General features: G+C 38.6%; 3 protein-coding genes and 2 pseudogenes across 7 annotated transcripts in view; 3 read left to right on the top strand and 2 right to left on the bottom strand.

The window, feature by feature from the left end:
- Positions 1–827: 827 nt before the first annotated feature.
- Positions 828–8,299, bottom strand: LOC139938765 (uncharacterized). Its single transcript, XM_071934387.1, has 9 exons — positions 8,167–8,299; positions 7,067–7,403; positions 6,347–6,437; positions 5,795–5,929; positions 5,136–5,306; positions 4,416–4,660; positions 3,553–3,706; positions 2,688–2,832; positions 828–2,166 (listed from the first exon to the last, which is right to left on the bottom strand). Exons 2-9 carry the CDS (start codon positions 7,351–7,353, stop codon positions 2,039–2,041), a joined length of 1,356 nt encoding a protein of 451 aa, XP_071790488.1. The 5' UTR covers positions 7,354–7,403; positions 8,167–8,299; the 3' UTR covers positions 828–2,038.
- LOC139938764 (uncharacterized) overlaps positions 1,403–23,974 on the top strand; it is a 34,530-nt gene continuing 11,958 nt past the window's right edge. The window contains exons 1-7 of one of the 5 annotated variants that reach the window (XR_011786197.1): positions 1,403–1,533; positions 2,043–2,131; positions 9,335–9,533; positions 9,952–10,142; positions 10,544–10,739; positions 12,036–12,241; positions 12,534–14,086. Coding sequence is in view for 1 of the 5 variants with exons in the window: in XM_071934386.1 (XP_071790487.1) it covers positions 8,534–8,548; positions 9,335–9,533; positions 9,952–10,142; positions 10,544–10,739; positions 12,036–12,241; positions 12,534–13,244 (1,518 nt within the window). In the remaining 4 variants the exon portion in view is untranslated. Of the gene's footprint in view, positions 1,534–2,042; positions 2,132–8,340; positions 8,549–9,334; positions 9,534–9,951; positions 10,143–10,543; positions 10,740–12,035; positions 12,242–12,533; positions 15,860–23,974 lie in introns of those variants that run through there. The other 4 variants (XR_011786196.1, XR_011786195.1, XR_011786194.1 and 1 more) reach the window with 4 other exon arrangements.
- LOC139938766 (microfibril-associated glycoprotein 4 pseudogene) lies at positions 16,256–17,482 on the top strand (annotated as a pseudogene).
- LOC139938691 (microfibril-associated glycoprotein 4 pseudogene) lies at positions 18,319–20,579 on the top strand (annotated as a pseudogene).
- LOC139938725 (low affinity immunoglobulin epsilon Fc receptor-like) lies at positions 20,771–23,821 on the bottom strand. Its single transcript, XM_071934343.1, has 2 exons — positions 23,524–23,821; positions 20,771–22,229 (listed from the first exon to the last, which is right to left on the bottom strand). The coding sequence occupies exons 1-2, from the start codon at positions 23,819–23,821 to the stop codon at positions 22,039–22,041; spliced, it is 489 nt and encodes a 162-aa protein (XP_071790444.1). The 3' UTR covers positions 20,771–22,038.

Below are 23,974 nucleotides of genomic sequence, written 5' to 3'. Positions count from 1 at the left end.
TATCTCAACACGCATAAAATAACAAACCTGTTTGAGCTCAATCGGTCACCCAAGTTGTGAGATATTATTGAAAGAAAACAACACCCAAGTCGCACAATGGTCACACGAAATTGTGTGCTTTCAGATGCTTGATTTCAAGACCTCAAATTCTAAATCTGAGGTCTCGAAATCAAATTTGTGGAAAATAACTTCTTTCTCGAAAACTATGTCACTTCAGAGGGAGCCGTTTCTCACAATGTTTTATACTATCAACCTCTCCCCATACATACATGTGCTAATAATTATTTTGAGTAATTACCAATAGTGTCCATTGTCTTTAGGTTGAGCTTACTTAGAAATATATGATTGTATTTTGGAGGAATCATTCTTATAATCCTGTTGTTTACAACAGTGAACTCTCTAATCAAACACATGTGTGTCATGACCAGGAACTGAACCCACAGTCTGGCAACACCAGTACTTGATTCCAGCATTATTTTTCCAACTGTTTTTGACCCAGGAAAGTCGGTAGCAGTATTATCAAATAGCCCAAATAATATTGTATCATAATATTATTGTCTTCTTAATGAATCACAACTTCTTGGTTTGTGCAATTACATGTACGTGTAATAATCACAGACGTAAAACCAATGTTGTTATGAGAGAGATTGGCTGTTGCCAGCTTGGTGTTTATAACCCCCCGGAAGTTTGCCGAGATCTCTTGACAGGAAGATCATCTAAACAAACAAATAATAAGTAACCTTTGTACTTGGTCAAATGTTCCTGTGTTTTCAAAGGTTCTATGTCTGGGTTTTTTAACTGGAAAAAATGCAAGTTATCACGCAATATTGAAGTTATTTAATCTGTCACATGTGAACAGAATTTGTAATTTTATAAATCTGATTTGAGAAAACGAGTACACTGTTTAAACTTGAAGATCAGTTTCAATCTTGTTCAACACTACACTACAAAAATAAACAATGCATTTATAAAGATTTGATATAGTCAATAACAATGGTATATCAAAAATATAAATATATATATATTTGTATTCATAGTTGACACACATTGCATTGATCAGCTAATATCCAGTCTATACATTCATTCACTCAGATACGCTGGGACTGTAATGTTTGCAAAAAAACCTTTACTTAATTGCTTCTATGGGACCACATAGAGCAAAACATTCACTTGACCAGAAATACTTTTCATGAGAACTAATTTATTCCCGTGCGCTGAACAATGAGGAATAGCTTTGAATTGAAAAGCTTTAATACTTGTATACATGTACATAAGGCATACATTCAAAGCTTTCGAAAAGCTAAAACAAACCACACAGAGTAAACAAACAAAAAACAAGGAAATGGCCACCCTCATTTAACTTTGTAGTGTTCTTTCAGTTTTCTTTCAGTTTCCCATGGTACTGTTAACTACAGAAAAACAGGAAATCAGCTGAAAGTTCCATACCCAAGCAAGAAATCTTAAAAAGTGTGCATGACCAAAAATGCTAGACTGCAGCTGGGCTTGTTCACTTGTGGAGTTACAGGCCCAAAGGTAAAATAAATGGACTCTGGCCAGTGGTGCAAGTAGTTTTGCTTAACTATCAAGTAAAATTTGAACTGTTTGACATTTGTTATGTAGCCAACTATTAAGCTGGCCTTGTTTTGACTTCAGCCAATCACTTCACACCATTGGTCTTTCTTGCCAATCTTATGCTTGTACAGCCCGTGTCTGGTGGAAAATGTTTACCCTTAATTGTTCATAGAATCTTGCAAGCGCCAGGAATCGACACCAGAATTAATTCTTTACACATCGTCATCTTCAACCCTGTACATGCAAAAAACTTGGTCTTGTGATTTTGTTTTATTCATTGTGCATTTGTTTTACATCCTGTACCCGTCAAAAGTAGTGAAATTTAACTTCACTGTTAAATTTTGGTTCGGAAAACCTGAGTTTTAAATATTGCATACAAAATACATGCTGTTCTGTTAAACTTGTCTACTTTTGGAGATGAACCAAGTAACATAACTATTAAAACTATGATTTCTATATAATATTTTTAGAATCTTGAAATGTCTCGACCGAAGAGCAGTGTCTTTGTCCAATCAATGGGAACCTGCATACGTAATCTCCAGCTACCCAATCGTGTGAGGTAAGCTGATCGCCATAGCAACCAAGAGTTGAACCCTGTATTCAAAAACAAAAAATAAACAAAATATGGTTATTTGTTTATAAATCGGGATTGCTAGTTAAAACATGATTTAGTTTATGCTTATTCTGTGTTAACCTAAAATCTGAAAAAGACAGCTCATTACAAATAACTGTTGGAGATATAGTTTGAAACAGTGAGCTACTTTCATATCCTGTATTTGAATATTTATGTTGTTGACTTTCTTATATGAGTCAAGTATTGAACAAATCTCTACTCTTTTTCAAAATGTCCTTTTTGAAAATTTCGTAAATTAACAGTTTGCCAATTATAATGAACTGGTTTTCTGATTGGACATATTTGGTGTTCTCATCAGTTTCGACATCTGCTCTAGATTGTGAGGGTTGTGGTAGCCCATCGGAGTATTTATGGTTTTTTTTGCAGGACTTGGAAAGCACTGAGGATGCATACTTTTTACACATCAGTTAAGGGTGAAATCAAAATATGTACTAGATTACACCATTGACTACTGTACTTCATCGCTAATCTTAAATCTCACCTTGCCCCTTAACTACTGGTGTATTAGTCAGACCCTTGTAGCCACCTACATAGGCCAGCATGCCCATATTCTCATGCTTGAACTCTGACCCCTTCCCATCAGTACTGAGGCTCTTGGCGAGATATCTACCTTGCCTCTCTGCAACCTATGCACACAAGGGAAGTTAATGCAGGTTACATGTACATTGTATGCTTATAGGTTGTAGTCATTATCAGGTACATTGATGTTTTTAATCTTTGTGGCAAGCCGAGGCTCTTGGCTGAGCAGGCTGGTGTATCTGACTTGTGTTTGAATGGCGGATTCGTCAGTGTGGCTTTCTGGTTATTGCAGTTCGATCCTTGGGAAAAACACCATAATTGCTTCTCATCACCCAGGAGTAATTTGGTATCTGCGTGTTAGAGATTGTTGATGTGAATGCTAAGCAGTCATTTGACTGCTGGTGCTGCAGATTCCTGAGGTTTGATGTTTTAGGAGTATTTTCAGTTAATATGGGTGTAGTAGTGCAAGTCGTTTTTCTACAACAGCTTTAAAAGTGCCTAATAAATGTACATTCTTAGTCATCATTAGAAAGCCAAAGTGGTATAAAGTTGTTGTATCCTTTGGCCCCGAGAAAGTATCTCTGAGGACTTCTATCATCTTTCTTTAGAGAATAATGCTGAATTTGACATAACTCCTGAAAGACATGGACTAGGCTACATGTTTATGTTAAGAATATTTACAGACTTTCTCTGAGCCATTTAGTTTGTTTTATAACCGCTGAGGAAAGCATCCAGAGGCTCTGCCAGTTGGCCTCGGCTGAGACAACCTCTCGCACTACTACAGTCAATGTTTTATCTGCATAAAGAGAAATAGCCAGTGTACAAACCTGAGCTGTGCATGGCAGACTATTGTCAACAATTTCCGCACAGTCACCGATGGCATAGATGCTTTTACTGTCATCATCTAGCACGTTCAGGTGGCCGTTGGTCATTAACTGACCCTGCTTATTCCTGGAGAAGGGAAGGTTCTTCACAAATGACCTGTTAATGCAAAAATATACCCGCCATTATCATAATGGCCATCATGCAATCTGCTGATAGGCAAATACATGTACTGTGTTTTGCATCCCCCAATTAAGAAGCAGGCTGTTCATTGGCTTAATACTTATTTATCATTAGCATATTATTTACATATTAAATTTGTCATTTATGGCACCAAGTCGAAAAAAGAAAAAAAACCAATGCACAATCGTGTACCCAAATAGGAAAGGTACTTTTGTTTTGCCTTACTCCATGCTCTTAGTACCCACAGTCAATCTCTGAAAATGTCTATTGGAACCCACCAACTGTCCACAATGGAATAACTTCCCTACCATTGGACTGAAGGTCTTATTGTGGAAGAGCCCACTTGAGTACAGGGGAGCTCTCATCACAGGGGGTGTTGACTTTTCATAAACAATGTATGGTACAAGACAGCGTTGTAGGTCTCGAGACTTGGTATTAGTCTCATCTCAAAACTGTTTTTGTAGTCTTGGTCTCAGCCTGCAAAAGTCTTGGTCTTTGAAAGACTGGGTCTCGGATCTCCAGGTCTCAACTAAATCACTAGTCAAGTTAAGTCAATCGACCAATAGGCGATTTTGTCTGGTACCCAGGATGTATTGCATGCGTAGGTAACCATGGCATATGACAAGTGGTTGACAAAAGGGTCACTGCTCGAACTTGCCCACTGGTACAAGGCTATTTATTCTACCTGGGAGAAAGTCCAGTGGACCATACCACTAATCCGCAAGGGAGTTTCTTGCCATCGCTGAGGGTGACTCCATCCTCTCTAACATCGGTCACGTTAGCCTTGATCAACTCCATCTGTGATCGGGAGCTGATCTTAGAGGTGGCGTACTCTTGTTGCTTAGGAGTAAAGGAGGAGAGGATTTGCCTCCCCTCAATGAGGGAGACACGGATTAAGTTTTGCTCCTCCTTATAAAGACGGGAGACATCCTATGGTGGAAGAAGGATTCAAGGGAAGATATACAATTGATAATCACTCTTAAATTTAACAGCAATCAAAACTTTTGTTGGTATAAAACATTTTGAGTATCATTTTACTTTGGAGTATTGTGGTTATTGGAAAATTATAAATGTTGTTATCCCCAAAAAATTGAATTCGAGATGCATTACTGACAGCAACGCTTCTCAGATTGTGTATTTCCATAACAGATTGTTCTTCCTGTGAGGGCAAAACCACTTCGGTTTTTGGCGATATTCCAGAAACGCTACCAACTTTTGAAATTAAATTTTGCACAGGTTAGTTTTATCGTATATAATCAATATTTGTTTAGAATTAAAACAATCAAACAACTCAAAAAACCAAAGGTGTAATTTCCCTTTAAAGGTTGTGCATTTTAACTTAGGTTAGGTAAAGACATAACTTATAGGCCCTGGTATGAAGATAAAAACCGTTACCAAACCTCACCTCCCTGACAAAGTCATACAGTTCAGCCCCAAACTCCACCCCTGTTGGGCCACCTCCTACAATGATAATGTGAAGAAGTCGTTTTCTCTCCTCTTTGGAGATGCTCGGATGCAGTGCCAACTCGAAGTTATTGAGGATGCGGTTTCGTATAGCGCGGGCATCTTGTACCTCCTGTTAACCAAAACAAAACACAAAACAGTCTTTCACAAACTTTTAAAAAGTTCAAAATCAAACAAAATTGGATAGTGGATTTGAATAAGCCTATTCGGAGTTCCAGCTGCGCATGTCTGTTACTGCTGACAACGCAATTTGTTGCTCTCTAGTGACCTTTTGACAATACCTGCTGGTATTGTCAAAAGGTCACGGGGGAGCAACAAATTGCGATGTCAGCAGTTACAGACATGCACAGCTGGAACTCCGAATAGGCTTATAGATTTTCAAATACATACACAAATTTAAGTAATATCGCTCACTTAAACAAGTTGTTATTAGGCAAGGTTTGCGGTAGCACCATGTGCAGATCTCTTGTGAGTAATGTTGGTTCTGAAAAGAGCCAGATGATGACAGTTCAATGTTTTGATCAGCATGCTCTGATTGTCTTCAGAAAACAAGTTGGTTTTATAACAAAAAAAACTTTTTTTAATCTTTAAAACAAATACCTTGAGGAAGAAAGCATATTCTGAGACGCCTGGAACGCCAAATGTATTACTGACAGCTCCTACTCCAATGACCAACTTGTCATATTCAATGTTGTACGTCAATTCAGGTTTCAGCACACTCCGACAGTAAAGTTCCTACAAGTGATAATAGAAAGAAGTAAAACCCCCACTTTTGACATGGTATTGGATCGATGGGGTGTGAAGAACTGGAGGGTTGATGAGCATTGTGGCAAGAAGGGAAGAACAGTGAAATCAATCTTAAGGACAGACAGCTAAACATGGAACTTCATTCTAAACTTTTATTCCTGTAACTTGTCAAGAGTCAAACATGGCCTTAAAACGTGGTTTCATGCTGTTAATAGAAAGCCAGACAGTAAAATGATTGAAAAAATCCAAAGAGGAATCAAATACAAATGGTTGGTCGGAGCATTTTGACAGTTTGAAAACTAACTTGAATTTTGATTCCTCATTTTAGTGGAAAGTGAAGGCTTGTATGGAAGGAGGTATGCGGGTCAGGGATAGGACATTGAACTTAAACTAAATGCTGAGTACCTTTTTCTCCACATCGATCCCAACTGCTTCACTCAAATGGAAGTGATCCGTCTGTCTAAAACCTGTGTTTCGAATGGGTTCAATGATGCTCCTGTGAATGCAAAGAAGACAAAGTGTAAATCAGTCTGACCAATCAATATCACCCAATGTGAGTTTCAATGTTAAATTATGCTTGCCTGTGATATCATGTAACGAATGCTTCTACTACACAGTACATAGTTAACCCTCTTACTCTCTGACCAATTAATATCAACCATCCAGTGGTTTAAATGATAGGTATAACAGCATGCTTTCCTTCAAGCCCCCAGCGGAGTTCACAATGACTAGAATAAATATTGTCGTCTAGTTACTGAATCACAATTGCTTGATTTGTGCAATTCATAATCATAGACGTTTAACCAATGTTTGTTTGAGAGAGATTGGCTGTTGCCAACTTGGTGTTATTCCCTTGTGGGAGTTTGCCGAGTTCCCTCGGTTGGAAGATCATCTAAACAAACAAACAGATATAATATCAATCCTCCTTTCTCGAAGGTCATTAGGATGGAGGGTTACGATTATTGCAGCTATTGATTTGAATGATTTCAAAGCAGTGGTAAACTTCTTTGAAAATTTTACCTGGAGTAGGAAAAGGGTCAGCTTATGGATCTTTATACGTCTCTTTTATTACTAAAGATTTCTAATCTAAATATTAGGCTTCTTGTTCTTGCCTTGAAAACTAACCTGAACTCCAGCGTCCCAACAGTCGTACTGGCCAGTAATGGTGTGAACAAAAAATGATTACGCGGACTTACGACAATGACGTCATAAAGTTTTTTATTGACACTTTTTAGGACACTGTAGCTGGCCCATCCTGTCCCTAATATCACAAGTTTCTTTCTCTTCACACTTGCTGCTGATGAACCATGACAAACACTAATTTGCTGAATGATCTTGGGTAGTGGGGATGATAGATGCCGATAGCAGAATAAGCCCTGGGTTATCTTGCGGGGGAAGGCAAACACAAACATTTTTGGGGTAGTTTCTTGGGGTTTGTTCGGTCAACAATTGTCCATCAAATCTGTAGAATGGAATAGAAAAAAGAATGGACTCGAAATGTGATTGAGTATTTTGTAAATTAAATCACGTACAGTCACGAATCTGCATATAGGCCTACAACCTACAAACCACACACACTAACTTAGCTAGGCATTAGACCCACTAACTGGGGCGCTGTACTCCCTTTTCAAAATTTTGACATTCTCGGTCGAGCTAGTACGACCGAGAATGTCAAAATTTCGAAGAAAGGAGTACAGCGCCCCAGTTACTGGGTCTAGCTAGGCATATTATTTTTAATTTTACTAGCTAGTATCAAGAGAGGCTGCTATCTTTGTAAATTGTAGACCTCCTTTATTCTTCACAATTTTTACAAACTAAACACTACAGTCTTCTAGACCCAGTGACTGGGGCGCTAGTTAGTAGTAGTAGACCCAGTGACTGGGGCGCTAGATTCCTTTTTTCGAAAATCTAGATAATGAATGTCAAAACTTCGAAAAAAGGAATCTAGCGCCCCAGTCACTGGGTCTAACAGTCTTCCACCATATGACATCAAGTCCTTTCCCAACCGAAATCATATAAACAGGTTATTCAATTAGTAATTGAATAACGTGTACTTCCTACAACAAAAACGACATGATTTGTCAGTGATTAATTGACAAAAAAATGGTTGACCGTGATGGTTGAGTAAAAATTTAGAAAAAGAGTCCAAATACCAATCAATGGAATATGTGCACAGTCATGACAGTACGGACGAACTAACGTATGCAAATAGTAACTATTCAAACCTTGATTTGTTGAGGGATGAGGCAAAGTCAAAAACTGGAAAAGATTTATAAACGCCTCCGATCCAAATGTCCCATGTTTACTTCCCATGCTTGTAGTTTATAACCTTTGACCTGTTTGTTTTTGTCACTAGCCTCTCCTCCAACACACGCTTTCTATTTTCATCAGTGTAGCGCAGCAAGCGTTTCCACCATTGAGAGTGCATTCGGTTTTAACGGCTGTTCATACAAGACTAGCAATGACGTCATGCGTTTGGTACAGAAATGAGTGACGTGTACACAGTCACCTTCACGAACTTCACGAAAATCACACATTTATTCCAGATTTTATGGCCTTGTCCGCGACTCTTGTGTAAAATATTCTGGGAGTATGTCTATCCATGTGGTATGTATATATTTAGTTTTTCAAAGCTCTACTTAAAGCGTTAAAAGTACCAAAATGTGTATCGGTTTGTTCAATTTCAAGTAGTTTTGTCCAGTTTCCGGACACTTGATGAGCCGACGCGCCGTCGAATAATAACGTTATTCATAAGGGATTCATTTATAATAAGCAGCCCTCTGTTGTTTTCTTGTAATACTTTATATGAAAAATACCCTCTGTTACAACTACAAGTATTGTAGTGTACAAACTATTTATTAAAAAGTATTCATACAAACCTTATTTTATATTTCACTGCTGATGATAAGACCTCTGACTCTGTAATGCTGTTGCGGTCTTTTGTAAAGTTGTACCAATGATAATAAAAGAGCATTTTGAAGAGCTAAGAACACACTCTTTATGTGATTTTGGTTCAGTGCATGCACTGCAAGCTCACTCACCCAGGCCTTGTGTGCGGTTTCCCTGGTAATGCTTCCAAGTTCTCTGTGATTAAGTTCACTTTTGAGGCATGCCTCATTTCATACTATAAATTTTGAATAATAAAATAACTGTTCTTGGTTGCTACAAAATTAAATGGTACGTTAGGTACACAATTTTAAAATAGTTTGCCTACTTTTGTTTAGGCCTAATTACCGGTACCTTTGCTTTAACTGTTTGCAAAGTCAGGTAGTTGAATTTAAATAAATATGAATGATGAAAGCCTAATTAAAAACAAAACAAATTGTAACTTTGTAAAAATTCCTAATGCTGAATATGTTTGCTAAAAACTTACTTTTCATGCTATTAATGTAGGCACACCCGTCGGTGCGTATGAAAGGTACTGAAGTTGACTGGACCCCATTGCATTGTATGGATAGTGAATGTTCCTATACGATAAAGGGACCTCATCTACATTGTCCGTTCTGCACGTTGGAGACCATGTTTAATGACCAGCTCATTCTCAAGGCTCACTACAGGGTCAAGCATGTTGATAAGGCAATCGAGTTTGCTGGTGAGTAAACTAGATTCACTAGATGTGTGTCAAATGTATTTGAGTGAGACATTTGAGTCTTCAACGCGCCCTTTGTTAACATTATTTAGGACTTTTTAAACTTCAGAGTCAGATTTGATTTGGAGTTTGCCTCTGTGAAGTATTAGCAACCTTGGATTGTATCAAAAGTGAACCATCATTCCAGAAAATAAATGTCTGTGAATAGCAGAAATTAATAAATTTCACTTATTATAAAAAGTTTATTGAGTGATCAAAACTTGAGATATCAATTCAGAGACTTGCCTTGAAGGACTTAATGACAAATCAAGTGGTGATTATAATATTACCATTTAAACCTATTGCAAGAACCAAACTTTAAAACCACTAAGGTGTCAAGTTTTGAATTTTAATTGTCTTTTTGATAAATTTCTTTAAACAGGATTGAAAATCTTGCGGTGCTGTCGGATGTGTGATGTCCACGGAATCATCCATCAGTTCAAACACTTCAAGGGTGCCCACTGGCATTGCTACCACTGTCATAATGGGTTCAATAGACGAGATGAGGCTATGAAGCATTATAAACAACACTTCCGCAACCCACAGACCACGCTACAAATTGTTGTTGCTCAGGTACTGATACTTACCATTGTGTTGACAGAAAAATAAAAGGACTTCATAGGGAAATTCTAAAGACCGTTTCTGTTTAACAAGAAATTTTGCGTACAAAAAAAGAAATACAAAGTTTATGGGAAAATTTTAAGTAGAGGAACAATGGAAAGAACAAAAGATGTCTCCCACAGAGGGCTAGGGATGCATATTTGAGAATGTGTGTTTTTACTTTTTATGTATGTATTTGTCAAAGTAATTTGTGAGAAATGTGCACCTATGTAGCAAAATATTTTGTTACTGCAGTTCTTTAATAGTTTTGTAGCCCTAACACATATGCAAGCTGTTTGCATTGTATATCTTCTTATAAGCATGGTAAAAAGTACATAAAGACTTATCCTTAAAATATCATTTACATCTCATAGGATGTGAACCAAACGATGGCATCCTACACCAGCCAAGTTGCAAACAGCACTAGCTTGGAGTCGCACCTCATTGTACAGTCTATGGAGGGAAGAATAGATAGGGTTGACACATCCCCAGGCTATGAGGAAAACAGTGGGCAACAAATTGAGTGTGTGGGAAGTGATGTTCCTAGTCAGAGCACTGACAATGGAGAGGGTGAGTGCTGATCTTTTTGTTGAAAAAAGTAGAGCTGACAGATTGCTTTATGAGCAGAAAGAAATTTGGCTCTATGTACTAAAAAATTGTAAACAAATGAAGAACTTTCAGTGATTCTCTGTTTCAGATTCTATATAACTTTGTATATGACTTTGGTAAAGTTTAATGAACATGCCATGGAGATGAACGTCTGTCCTTGTACAACTTACAAGGTTCATGGATGAGACATTGTTCATACATTTAGCTGAATTCAGACTTATTAAAGTCTACCTGGTACATGTATATTAAAAATGCTGTACTTTTCTCAAAATTTAGATAAATCATGCTCTTGGATCTACTTTTAGCACTGAGGATACTGTTCCACAAAATGCTCAAGGAAATCTATTATTCATAGGTTAGCTCAAGGTGTAATTGCTATCTTTTGAATGTACTTGATAAGGTCTGGATCCCAGTTTCAGACTTGTTTGTCAGCAGTGACTCTCATCCCTAAAGGTTACAAGAAGAAAATAAGGAAATATTATTGTTAGTAGTGCTGGGCGAATAGTGAAATTTTGTTATTCGGATACCGCTGGCCAACTATCCGAAATTAACCGGATATTCGAATAGTTTTTTTCGCCGCTAGAGGGCGCTATAAAAAAAATAAAAATAAAAAAATATTTAGAAAAAATTTTTTTTGTCGCTAGAGGGCGCTGTTCGTTCGTGAATGAGATCTTCTGGGCGGATTGATATTAGTTTTAGACAGTGTCACTCGGTTCATTCATAAAAATGACCGGATCTAATTTAAAGATGGCGATTTGCTTTTTCTTTTGATCGTGGACGACTCTACGTGAAGGAAAACTTTTGTAATCTTTGAACAAATTACGTCAGAAATGTCATTGTTTTGACTCTTCACGGAGGTGAGCATAGTTAAATACTTAATTTATGCTGTTTTATGCTGTCTTAATAGAAGTTTCATTAGGATTCAGACAAAACATTCATGTCAGTTGTCGCCCGACATCCGCGGATATTCGGATATTAAAGAATATCCGGTTACTTGGTTGTAATTACAGAACTATCCGGTTTATAAATAGCTATTCGCGCCCTATGCGGATATCCGGTTAAGAAAAAAAAGGCATTCGCGGTTACGGATAGGAAAACCTATTCGCCATTAACCGGATATTCAAATTATTCGCCCAGGCCTAATTGTTAGGGTTGTAAGTGCACTTGATAGCATGGAAGGTTCAGCATTGATCAACTAACTTTAATCAGAGACTATTAAGCTAACAAGTCCACCATAAAATTGTATTTCTCTTGCAGAAACAATAGTGCTGATTGAGATCCCCGAAGGGTCTGAGAAAGAAGATATAGGTACAGCTGCCTGCTTCTCAGAGCACAGTGGCGCCATCAATCTCACACTCTTGCAGGAAAAGGAACGACTTCAGAAACAACTTCAAGAGGAGAGGAGAAAGTGGAATAAGACAGAGCAGAAGATGAAGGACACTATAGAGAGATTGAGGGCTAAAGTAATTGCACTTGTTTCTCAAAGAGCTTGTTTGATGCACAAATTTTACATAGTTTTCATGTGATAGAGAACAGTGCTCGTTCTATGTTTGTTTTGACCAAACTTTGATGACAGTTCATATCCCACTATTATATTGGAATATTCAGAGATAATTCTTCTGAATGCTTTGCAGCCTTAGTTCATAAGAATTACGTAAAGAAACATTATAAGCAGATTGTGTTTTGTTGATTTATGCCAAATGACATCAGAGCACTGTAATAAATTTCATTCTTTTTGTCCAATCTGTGCTCTAGGTCAAATATTTCTCCAACACAAACACAGCCTTGAAACAGCAGCTGACTGCTATGCACTCTTCCAGTCTGAAGCGTCTAACAAATGGCACAGTTCAGCAGTCCATGCTGCAGGAGCTGGTGCAGCATCTATCAGAGGAGCACACACAACTACTTCACCATCATCTGGCACAGCTGAGACTCTATGCTGAAGTGGGTGAGCTTTCCAAGACAGTGTCAAGTGAGGAAGAGTCAGTCTCAACGGCAGATGGGGATCTGGTACCAGCAGATCTTGGCAGTATCCAATCTCAAAACATTCAAGGTATTATGATGATGCCTACAGACTCTGTTAGCACCCTGGAAAACATGGAGCAGACAGTTGTCATGACTATCACATCAGAGAATGACTTGGTTGAGAGCCAAGTAGAGGGGAACATCCAGACCAAAGACTCGCTCTCTGAGCTTCAGAATGATGTCCAGATGCTCTCCAATGATGACAAGGTGTCGTACGAACTTTCAGCCAGTGGTTTGTCATCGACTGGCAATACATGCGATTCTGCAAATACTCCACAAGAGTTTGACAAGCACAAGAGATTGAAATTGATTTTATCAGATGGCACGGCAGCCAAAATATTCAGTACAGCCAGCTTGGACAAACGGTCTTTTGAGGATGACGTTCCAAGTGGTGAACCTCCTCTTAAGAGAGGCAGGACTAGAATTTTTAAGGTGAATTGATGGAACTTGCAGGACTTTAACCCAATCTGTTAGAGGTGGTATAAATACTATATCTTAACCTTCAAGATGGGTTGTCACCAGATGATGTCCCAAATGCTGCACTCTAGCTCAAACTCTACATGGCTATGAGTTAATTATTGGAGTTGTCCCACACCAATCAAAGACCTCTAGCATCGGCCTGGGTATAGATGGTGTTCCTTAACAGCACTGTCAATCGAATCAGGACTGGTCTAGGAAGACTTGGCTGTTGATGGAGTGAAGAAAGAAGGGTAAATCAAGACTGCTAAATCATTGATGGAGTGCAACATATTGTGACAGGACGCGATGAACGAACTGCATGTAAATTGAAAGTGTAATCCAGGGCAAAACAGTCACCTCTTGAATATGCAGGATGATTGAAATACTTGCCGACAGGAAAAGAGATGAGGCCAACTCATTTACAGCCAAGCTGTTTGCAAAGATGAACTGACTAGGGATCATGTTATAAAAATGGAGACAGTCATGATAGAGAGTAGAGACAAAACTTTATATGAAGAGTAAGTTTACGGTAGTTTTCTGTGTGCAAAATATTTTGGTGCTCCACTCTTATTTTTTTTTAAATACTATTTATTTAAATGCATTGTGGCTAAGATCAGGCAACTGTTTGATGGGACAAACCTGAATAGATGAAATGATGATCTAGCGGAGTCGAGTAAGTTTCATAAAATCCGGATGCCTGCTTCATTTTACAGACTTTTAACACATGCAGGTCATCAGTGTTGCAAATTGATGTGAAGGGGTGATTTTGGAACGTAGCTGTAGTGAAATTGGAGCAGGGAAAATCTTGAAGATGGCACTACTCTGTAAGTACATATCCTCTCTGTCTTAATAAAAAAAACAGTTTATAGTAAAAAAATAGTTATGAGAACTGTTTGTTTTGTATTCTTTGTATGATACATGAGCAGTCAATAGGTGAAAATAATGGGAGCGTACAAGTGCGCAATGTAGGATCCTGGTTGGCTTAAAGGCAGTGGACACTATTGGTGATTACTCAAAATAATTATCAACATAAAACCTCACTTGGTAACGAGTAATGGGGAGAGGTTGACAGTATAAAACATTGTGAGAAACGGCTCCCTCTGAAGTGAAGTAGTTTTCGAGAAAGAAGTAATTTTTCACGAATTTGAGTTCGAGACCTCAAGTTTAGAATGTGAGGTCTTGAAATCAAGCATCTTCGTGTGCATGGTGGGTTTTTCCCACTCGTATCTCGCAACTTCGGCGACCAATTGAGCTCAAATTTCCACAAGTTTGTTATATTATGCATATATTTAGATACACCAAGTGAGAAGACTGGTCTGACAATTACCAATAGTGTCCACTGTCTTTAATTGCCCCATATAGTTTTGTCAAACCTGAGATTCTTGCTGGTGCATGTTAATAAGCTGTATGGTCTGATGGGTTGGAGAATTTTGAACTCCTTATGTATGTTTATCTCTTTACATTTGCTCAATTCGTTGAAAAAGAAGAATCAACTGGGTGAATAAAGTAAAGCTAATTAAGAGCACACACCCATAGAGCCTGAAATGACGCAGGCACAAAATACTGATGATATGGTTGTCATGGTCACTGATTGCTGCTTTGTAAGCTATCTTTGAAACCCGAAGAAGGGAATTGCAATCAGATATGTACGAGTTGTATAGCTGAGTTGGGTTTTATGACGTGAGGTTAGGTTCTTCAAAAAACCTTTAAACAAAATATTGATCGACCATCTTTCTGATGAGAGCAGATGCACGTAGATACTTATAAGACAATATAGTAATTAATGTACTCTGACCGTTTGCCTGTCTCAGTTGTTAGTGGACACTCGTTAATTTTGAGACATTTTAGTTGGTATGAGTTTTTACGAAAAGTACTGTCACTAATGGAAAACTAACGATGGACACTTCTGGTATATACTTGAAATATTTGTTTCACTTCGTAACGAACGAGCAATGGAGAGCTGCTTGAAGTGTACAATATTGTGAGAAATGGCTTCCTCTGAAGTAACGTAGTTTTTTAGCAAGACGTAATTTCTCACTAATTTTTGTTTTTAATTTATAAGATACCTGAGCTGAGGTTTCGATTTCAGGGCATCTGAAAGCACACAACTTGTGCGACAATGGTGTTTTTTCCTTCACGATTCTCCTCTCGCAATTTTGCCAACCAAGGTTAAAATTTGTACAGGGTTTTTGTTTTATGCATAGTTTGAGATACACCAAGTGAGAACACTGGTCTTTGACAATACCAAAGGTGTCCAAGTGCTTTTCAGCTGAAGCTTGATATAAACAGAATACTCATAAATAATAATATTGTCACACGGTCTCTTTGTGTCAGCTCTCCATTAGGAAAACCGACGATGCGTGTAATCGGGCGGCGGTGAGATGAACAGGGAAGGGGATTTGAGATGAGTTGATGGTCTATGAAAAATTTAAAACCTCTGGGTTAAAAATATCGATTTTCCTCCTGAATGAGAGAATATGGACGACACTTTAAGGTGCATGAGAGTGATCCAGGATCGGTAAAGACTGGAAAAACTGACAACTTTAAATTTTGAGACTGAGAATTAATATTTGCCCCTCCAACCTCCAAAGACCGCTATGAACGTCTTGAATTCCTAAACCCTCTAGTCACTTTACCGCCCGGGTGGACTATAAAATTAGTTTCAAGATGCTTGCAGTACCAGAATCGTGGATTTAAAAAATGCCAAGGCTTATTATAACAATTTTTGTCCCTATGGGATTATCTTCTCGTTAACGAGAAGTAAAAGCAAACAATTTTGATGTATATTTGTGTGGATTATGTGCTACAACTATAAAAACATTTTCCAACCATATTCAGTTCATCACACATCTTGTATAGCCAAAACCCGAATTCCCTTTAATTGTAAAGCCGGCATGCCGTCAACAAACCTTGATATCGGTATACATGTACATGTTGCATTAATTAACTAACAATTAACGACGCGTCACCATGGTTACTTACAGCTAATGATCGGTAGGTAAGTTGTATCTAGTTTTCAAAGGCCATTTACAGGCGGTAAACTGAAGTTGTAATCTTGAACGAAAAGCAGAGTGAAATAGGTGTTTAGACACTCAAACTGTTTTCAAAATGACAGTCATCACAGCGATCATGCTTCTCTTTCTAGCTTTCTTGACACAACACGTATGGGTCGAATGTTGTGATAAAAAAATCACCGCTCGAACTAATTTATACTTGTTTGACAACCACGCACTTCTGAAGCACGTTTATCAGTTGAAAACAGCATCTTCTTCTGTCATATGCGGGCGAGACTGCTCGTTTGATTCAAATTGTGCATCCTTTAATTATCACACAAGCAGCCAGGTTTGTGAGTTGAACAATGTCACCGGAGATCACAGCCCAACTGACTTTATTCAGATTCAAGGAAGTGCCTACTATGATGGAACTTTACGTTACAGCAGTTGTCAGATGTGGTACAAAGCTGGACATCGTGACAGTGGCATCTACATCATTTATCCTGATCTGAATGGCATACAGGTCTACTGTGATATGGAGACCGATGGAGGAGGCTGGATCGTGTTTCAGAGAAGACAAGATGGCTCTGTTGACTTTTATCGTGACTGGGCAGACTACAAAACCGGATTCGGCAATCTTACTGCTGAGTTTTGGTTGGGGCTTGATGCTCTACGTTCACTCACAACGTCAGGACAATGGCAACTAAAAGTACAAATCGAAGGTTGGGAGGGTGAACAAGCTTGGGCTGTTTATGAAGTGTTTGCTGTATCAGGTGACAAATACACGCTGAATGTCAGTTCATACAACGCTGACAGTACCGCAGGCAACTCCTTTGAACATCAAAATGGACAGCAATTCACTACCAGAGACAACGATAACGATAGGATCGAGGAAAGTGGAGCAAACTGTGCAGTTCGTCATGAAGGAGCATGGTGGTTCCGCTCTTGTTTCTACTCGCATCTGAACGGTAAATACTACCACCAAGCAAGAGTTCCATATGCTCAAGGGTTACAATGGAACCCCTGGAAAAGTAACTATTACTCCCTGAAGAAATGCAGCATGGCTATAAAGGAAGTCGCGTGAACCAGACTGTTTGATCACCAGGCAGCAATGTAAATAATGTGGTATTGTATTTGCTATTTAAAATTGATTCAATTCGTGATAAGGATGTATCCTTTTGCCAAGGCCTTCGTGGCTTGAAGAACCGCGATCTCAAGTGACTGGAACGGGACACCACGCATGTGAGTGGCTCTCCGAGCCACGACGAAGGCCTTCGCGAAAGGTAAAATGCAAAATCTTTTTAGTTACTAGTTATGATGTTGTTAGTGGTATTACAAGTTCACTACAAAATAGAAGCCGTCAGTAATGACTGTGTGACGCATTTCTATGTGCAGTTCATGCAAAAAGGCATCTGTAGCCAAAGGATGTAACACACGGCAATTTGCAGACAACCAATTCCAGGCAATTTTACAAGGAGACAAAAATTCAGATGTTAACTTTCACATACTTTTTGGGGGACAGAATTACTGTAGAGTGTAGACAGATATCTGTTGTGCTACCACAGTGTTTATTTTGCATGCAGTGCAGTTAATTGCCATCAAGAATGCCTGTAAAAATTGCCCTGATGGGCCTACCGACTTTACAAGGAGTTCATACGCAAAATATGTAGGTCAGTGCTTCTTCTTATTATTCAACCATGCGGATCCAATTAAGCTGCACTTTGTGCTTGGTATGGTAATCCGTCAAGTTGCACGTAAAAATTGCCCTGATGGGCCTACCGACTTTACAAGGAGTTCATACGCAAAATATGTATGTCCATGCTTCTTCTTATTATTCAACCATGCAGATCCAATTAAGCTGCACTTGTGTTTGGTAAGGTAATCCGTTATTATTGTAAATGGACATTGTCAGCAGATAAATGAAAGTTTAAAAAATTCGACGTTACAATACAATACAAACTCATAAGAATAATTGAGTAATTTTTGTTTTTTTACAAAATGAAGGCTAATTGATCAAGGAGTCTGGAGCTCATTTCAGTAATTGCCTTATTAGTGGGTGATCTCTCAGTGAAGTGGCTCATTTCGTTGGAAATAATTGAAGTGAGTTGTTGAACTGCAACAGACCAGTATCGATGCAGCCTCACGCCAACAAAAGCGAACGTTTCAGCATAATTCACTAGTAGGTCTTTTTTAAATTCATCAAGGAGGATCAAGAGCTTATTGTCTTTGACAACAACATAATAAAGAAAGCTACAGTAAGGCCTACAGCTCGTGGGAGTTGTCTCATTTTTTTAAGGCGACAAGCAGTCAACCAATTTTTAACGTTACTCGTTCACTTCCTTATACACTATGGATACATGGATCATCGCACTGACCGTACTTTGGGCTTTTGTAAGCTCTACCCAATGCCACCATTCGTTCACGCCGATGTTTTACTTGAGTCAAAACCGAGCCTTGATAAACTTTGTCTACCAGCGGAAGAGTGCATCATCTCCTGTGATATGCGGGCGAGACTGCTCTGTTGATTCAAAGTGTGCATCATTCAACTACCACACACGCAGCCAGGTTTGTGAGTTGAATAATAACACCAGAGATCATAAACCTACTGACTTTATTCAGATTCAAGGAAGTGCCTACTATGATGGATCTTTACCTTACAGCAGTTGTCAGATGTGGTACAAAGCTGGACATCGTGACAGTGGCATCTACATCATTTATCCTGTTCTGACTGGTATTCAGGTCTACTGTGAAATGGAGACCGATGGAGGAGGCTGGATCGTGTTTCAGAGAAGACAAGATGGCTCTGTTGACTTTTACCGTGACTGGGCAGACTACAAAACCGGCTTCGGCAATCTTGCTGCTGAGTTTTGGTTGGGGAATGACATTCTTCGTGAACTTACTGAGTCGGGAGAGTGGGAAATGCGAGTGGATCTTGGAGGCTGGGAAAATAATGCAGTTTGGGCTACCTGGGGTCAGTTTGCTGTTTTAGGTGAAAAGTTTACCCTCCACGTTGACTTTTATGATGAACGCAGTACAGCAGGAGACTCATTGTCGCTTCACAGTGGATCAAAATTTTCAACAAAAGATCAGATCAACGATTCTGCTGGAGTAAGTAACTGTCCTATTGATCATGAAGGCGCCTGGTGGTTTATCCATTGCTTATATTCACATCTAAATGGCAGATACTACTTTGGTAAAGACGCGCCATTTGCCTTAGGAATCCAATGGAACAGCTGGAAGGGAAGGTATTACTCCGTTAAGAATTGCACCATGAAAATCAGGCATGTCTGGGGACCTTAGTTGAGTTCATACATTTTAAACACTTGACACTGCATAATCCTTAAACATTCGCTGATCACCATTGTTATAAACCACTTGCTGTGTAATGCTTTACGGGAGAATTTTGAATGTTAGGTAGCAGCAGAGTTTACAAGTAAAGGTCCACTGTTTGCGTATGAGCATGCATGCGCACATTACCGACAGCGACTGATTTACCTGGTATGTTTGCTGCCACCCTAGCGTCTCATAAGTCGCCATACGAACTAAGTTTCAAAATAGCGCCCTCACAGATGTACGTTTAAGGACTCAACCATAAGGTAAACACGTTTGATCAGATTATTGTTTTCCCCAGATAATAATAACATAATCGTTATTTCGTTTTATTCAGCCAATGCACAAAACATTTATAAAGAAGCCTATCTCTATTTAGGTCTCGCAGTTTTCTTTTATACATTACATTTACATTACGGGAATGCTCCCTTAAAGAGAGAGGCAAACTAAAAAGACACATCCTTTTCGTCTGGCAACTTACACCTGTTATCTCCATGTATTGCTTCAAAGCAGTGGACTTAATTAGATCAGGCACAAACCAGAAGTGCTGCTGGAAACCACAGGCAAAGTAACTGCCTATCCATTAAATTTATTGACCTAAGTACTTCAATGTGAACAAAATCGCTCACTGAAAAAAGCTTTCCCGTATAGATAATGGATTGATTCTGTTTATTATTCGGCCCCAAAATGTCGCCAAGTAAATGGCATGAAGCATGACATTTTAAAAATTTATTTATAGAATATTGTATTTTAAAGTATGCACATATCTATTGAAATTAATGTTTTACATTACTAGGGGACTCGGCATTAAGTCTAAGTGCATGTCGTTAGTTCCACTCCAATCATCATTAGTACAAAGCCGTGTTCTTGTGATCGGTGGTTCAAACTGTTCTTGTTGTTCATGGTTTAAAGGAACACGTTGCCTTGGATATGACGAGTTGGTCTATACAGAGCCGTTTGGAACCGTTTGTTATAAAATGCACATGATTAGAAAGATATTTTAAAAGTAGAATATAATGATCCACACAAGTATCACTCGAAATTGCGTAGTTTTCCTTTTACCTCGTCAACTAACACAGTCTGCCATTTATGGGAGTCAACTTTTTGACTCCCATAAATGGCCGACCGTGTTAGTTCGCAAAGTAAAAGGAACACCACGCAATTTCGAGGCAAATTTGTGTGGATCATTGTATTCTACTTTTAAATCATCTTTCGAACCATATGCATTTTATAGCAAACGGTTACAAACGCTTTTCAAATACCAACTCGACCGATCCAAGGCAACGTGTTCCTTTAAGTATGTAATTACAACCAATCGTGTTTGTGGGTTGAATAATGGTGTACAAAAAAAGTTGTGTGCTCGGGCAAAATTGTCGAGTCGTACGTAGCTACTTTTAGTTAACTTAACGTCAAATCTTGGTCAAAAACATAAATTATAATAATTATAATAATAATATTATAAATTCTGAATGATAGTGAAATGTAATTTACCTTATGCTAATAATATTAATTACGTATGCTATTAATACTTAGGTGTATTCCTAGAACCACATTCTCTATCGAAAATTAATGTAATATTTTGATTTATTGATAACATGTAACTTTGTGTGAAATGAACTCGTATTCTATTACTATATAAAACCGTGTCCACATGGTGTTTTTAAAACGATCCGATGTTAAATATTTAGAGTTTGTTATAGGATGTAAAGTGTCTAGAATGAACTCAAATTTAATGTTACTACCGTTGAAATTAGACTGTTCACTTTCAAATACATCAATATGGTTTAACATCAAATAAATGTAAATAATTCTAAACAAAGTATAAGCTCGATTAAAATGGTGATGAATTTTAACGCACAATAGCCTACAAAAAATCTCAGTGATGCTCATTTGTGAAATATTTAAACAAAACATCCGTATCAACAAGCAAATGTTTAACGATTTCCACATTTTTAAGTATCGGTGGCACATGTCCATATACATCTTCTTACAACAAAAATGTTATGTAAGGCAGCTATAGGTTAACACAAAAATCACGAATAACTTATCAGTGTATGTTGTATCTTGGGGTGCAAGGGCATTGTCACACGGGCCAACTTGGAGGCTACACCGTCTGGCAAGCATTTGTTTGTATCAACGGAATCAATGGCAACCACACTTCTTAAATTATGATGGTGTGTCAATCGTTAGCATCTTGAGTAACTATACACATAACTTTGAAAGTAATTTTTTTACATTCCTTTCCCCTTTTCTGGACGACCTCCATCCTTAACCTTTTCAAAAGATGTAACAAAATAACCTAAAGGCCTTTTAGCCTCAGAGAGAGACTCTGCAAGGGAAATGTCTGACCATTAACCGTTTTTCCCCTTCAAAATAACCTTATGATACACACCTCATTCATTTTTTTCTTCTTCACATTTTTGCCACATTTCTCTTTGGTGTTCACATTGGGTTTAAACCCAGACAATGGGGATTGGTTGCTTGCACACAAATTTCTCTTGCCACCTAGTGCATGAGATATCATTCCATCCCTGCGAGAGCATGCCTGCGCAGTCTTCTCCATCTCCACCGCCATTGTTATCTGGCGGTGAACTCCACCTCCTGTAGTCAACAGTGGTTGTCCCCTCCTTGCATTCCCAAGTTCCTACGTTAGAAATCAACATGAAATTCTGCTTGGTTTTGTGTCTCATTGCGTTCATCACCCTTACTAGAGAGTTTTGTTTGTAAATATTATTTTGTGTTTTTTCAAATTGTCAAAAGTAACAAATGAAGTCTAAACAAAATTTAAAAATTAAATATAAATTCAAAAAATTACAAACTTGGATTTGTCAACGTGATTTTTAACTCGGGTTCTGTTTAGGTTTGGTAAATGAGCATGCCCTTGCAACCTGGAATCCGGGTCTTTTTTCTTTGTGACTCGGCAAATTAGTCTACAGATACCGATACGTCGACACTTTGTGTATTCACGTGACGCGTGTCGTGATACGTCGACACTTTGTGTATTCACGTGACGCGTGTCGTGATACGTCGACACTTTGTGTATTCACGTGACGCGTGTCGTGATACGTCGACACTTCGTGTATTCACGTGACGCGTATCCACGACTATTGTACTTTCACTTTAGCATCAGTACAGGAGCTCATAACACTTCGTAGAAAAACGGACACTGTTTTGCAGACTTATAGTTGTCTTTTTGTCCCTGATTAAGTACATTTCCCACGGAATTGCTTTCACTGGTATTTTGCTTGATAGAGATAGAAAATTGTTATTCATTTGCAAGCAAAACGACGAGAAAATGCAGTGAAACAAACGGGGTCTCCACCGGTCATGCTCATCGAAAAAAAAAAATATGAATGCGAGCGCACTCAAGTGACACGTATTTTGCAAAACAAAATCCAACACGCGGCTGGCGTGAACGGATACGGTTATCATATCCGTATCTGTATCTGACGCTTGCGAAATCTCTCTTGATCACTAGCCCAAAGGGAAATACATTTTTTTAATGTAGGATTTTGATTAGTATTATTAGGACGCTAGGTGGCAGCAGATTACTAGACATCTTCTGCTCTCGGTAAAATGTGCGTAGGCTCGGAAATACATAAACAATAGAAATATACTGCTACCTCATAGCATTCCAAAGCCTCCCATTCTATCCACCATAGGTTCCAAAAGTGGTGGAAACGGCTGACGAGCATTGTGCGGAGGTGCGTCTGCTTGTGCACGGGGGTCAAACAATAAGTGACCACCCATGTTTAACTGATAAAAGTCGCGTATTCGACATTTTTGTTACTACTTTGTTCCTACGTGCATTGCTTTGAAGAAAACAAACCTAGGCACTTTAACAGGTCCTTGTTCGAAATATGCACGGGACTTCCACAGTCTTTTGCATAACAAATAATAAACCCAAAACAAAACGTACAGCCTATCTAAGGACATACCTTCGGAACTGATATCATTGCAGTTGATCCATAGTTGACCAGCATTAGTCCAAGCCAAGAGGTAGTCCTCTTCTTCGCGGGAATGAGGAGCAGTCAGTACACCTCCAATATCCACGCAGTGCTGTTGCGCCTGAGCCCAATATAGCCCGTTTTCAACAAAATGATAGCAGTTGTTTCCCCATTTGCTCCAATCAGCTGGGCACGCCCCTTCCTTTTGACATCTTCCATTTACCTTGTTGGAGGTACTTACAATAAGTACAAATAAAATCTTAGAAAGCGAGGGATTTTTCCACGCCATAGTAGATTGACAAGGTTTCACGTCAGTTTTCGATAATGAGGACGATGGGGTGTTCAAGGGTTTATATAGGCCTAGAAAAAAAAATTAATACGAAAATAAAGCAATAAAAATTAGCCGTTATTAATTTTCCACTGGTGATGTCTTTGCAGTGTC

The sequence above is a fragment of the Asterias amurensis genome, chromosome 6 (genome assembly GCF_032118995.1).
Source record: "Asterias amurensis chromosome 6, ASM3211899v1".
Lineage (NCBI taxonomy): Eukaryota > Metazoa > Echinodermata > Asteroidea > Forcipulatida > Asteriidae > Asterias > Asterias amurensis.
This window is presented reverse-complemented; position numbering and strand designations above follow the sequence as displayed.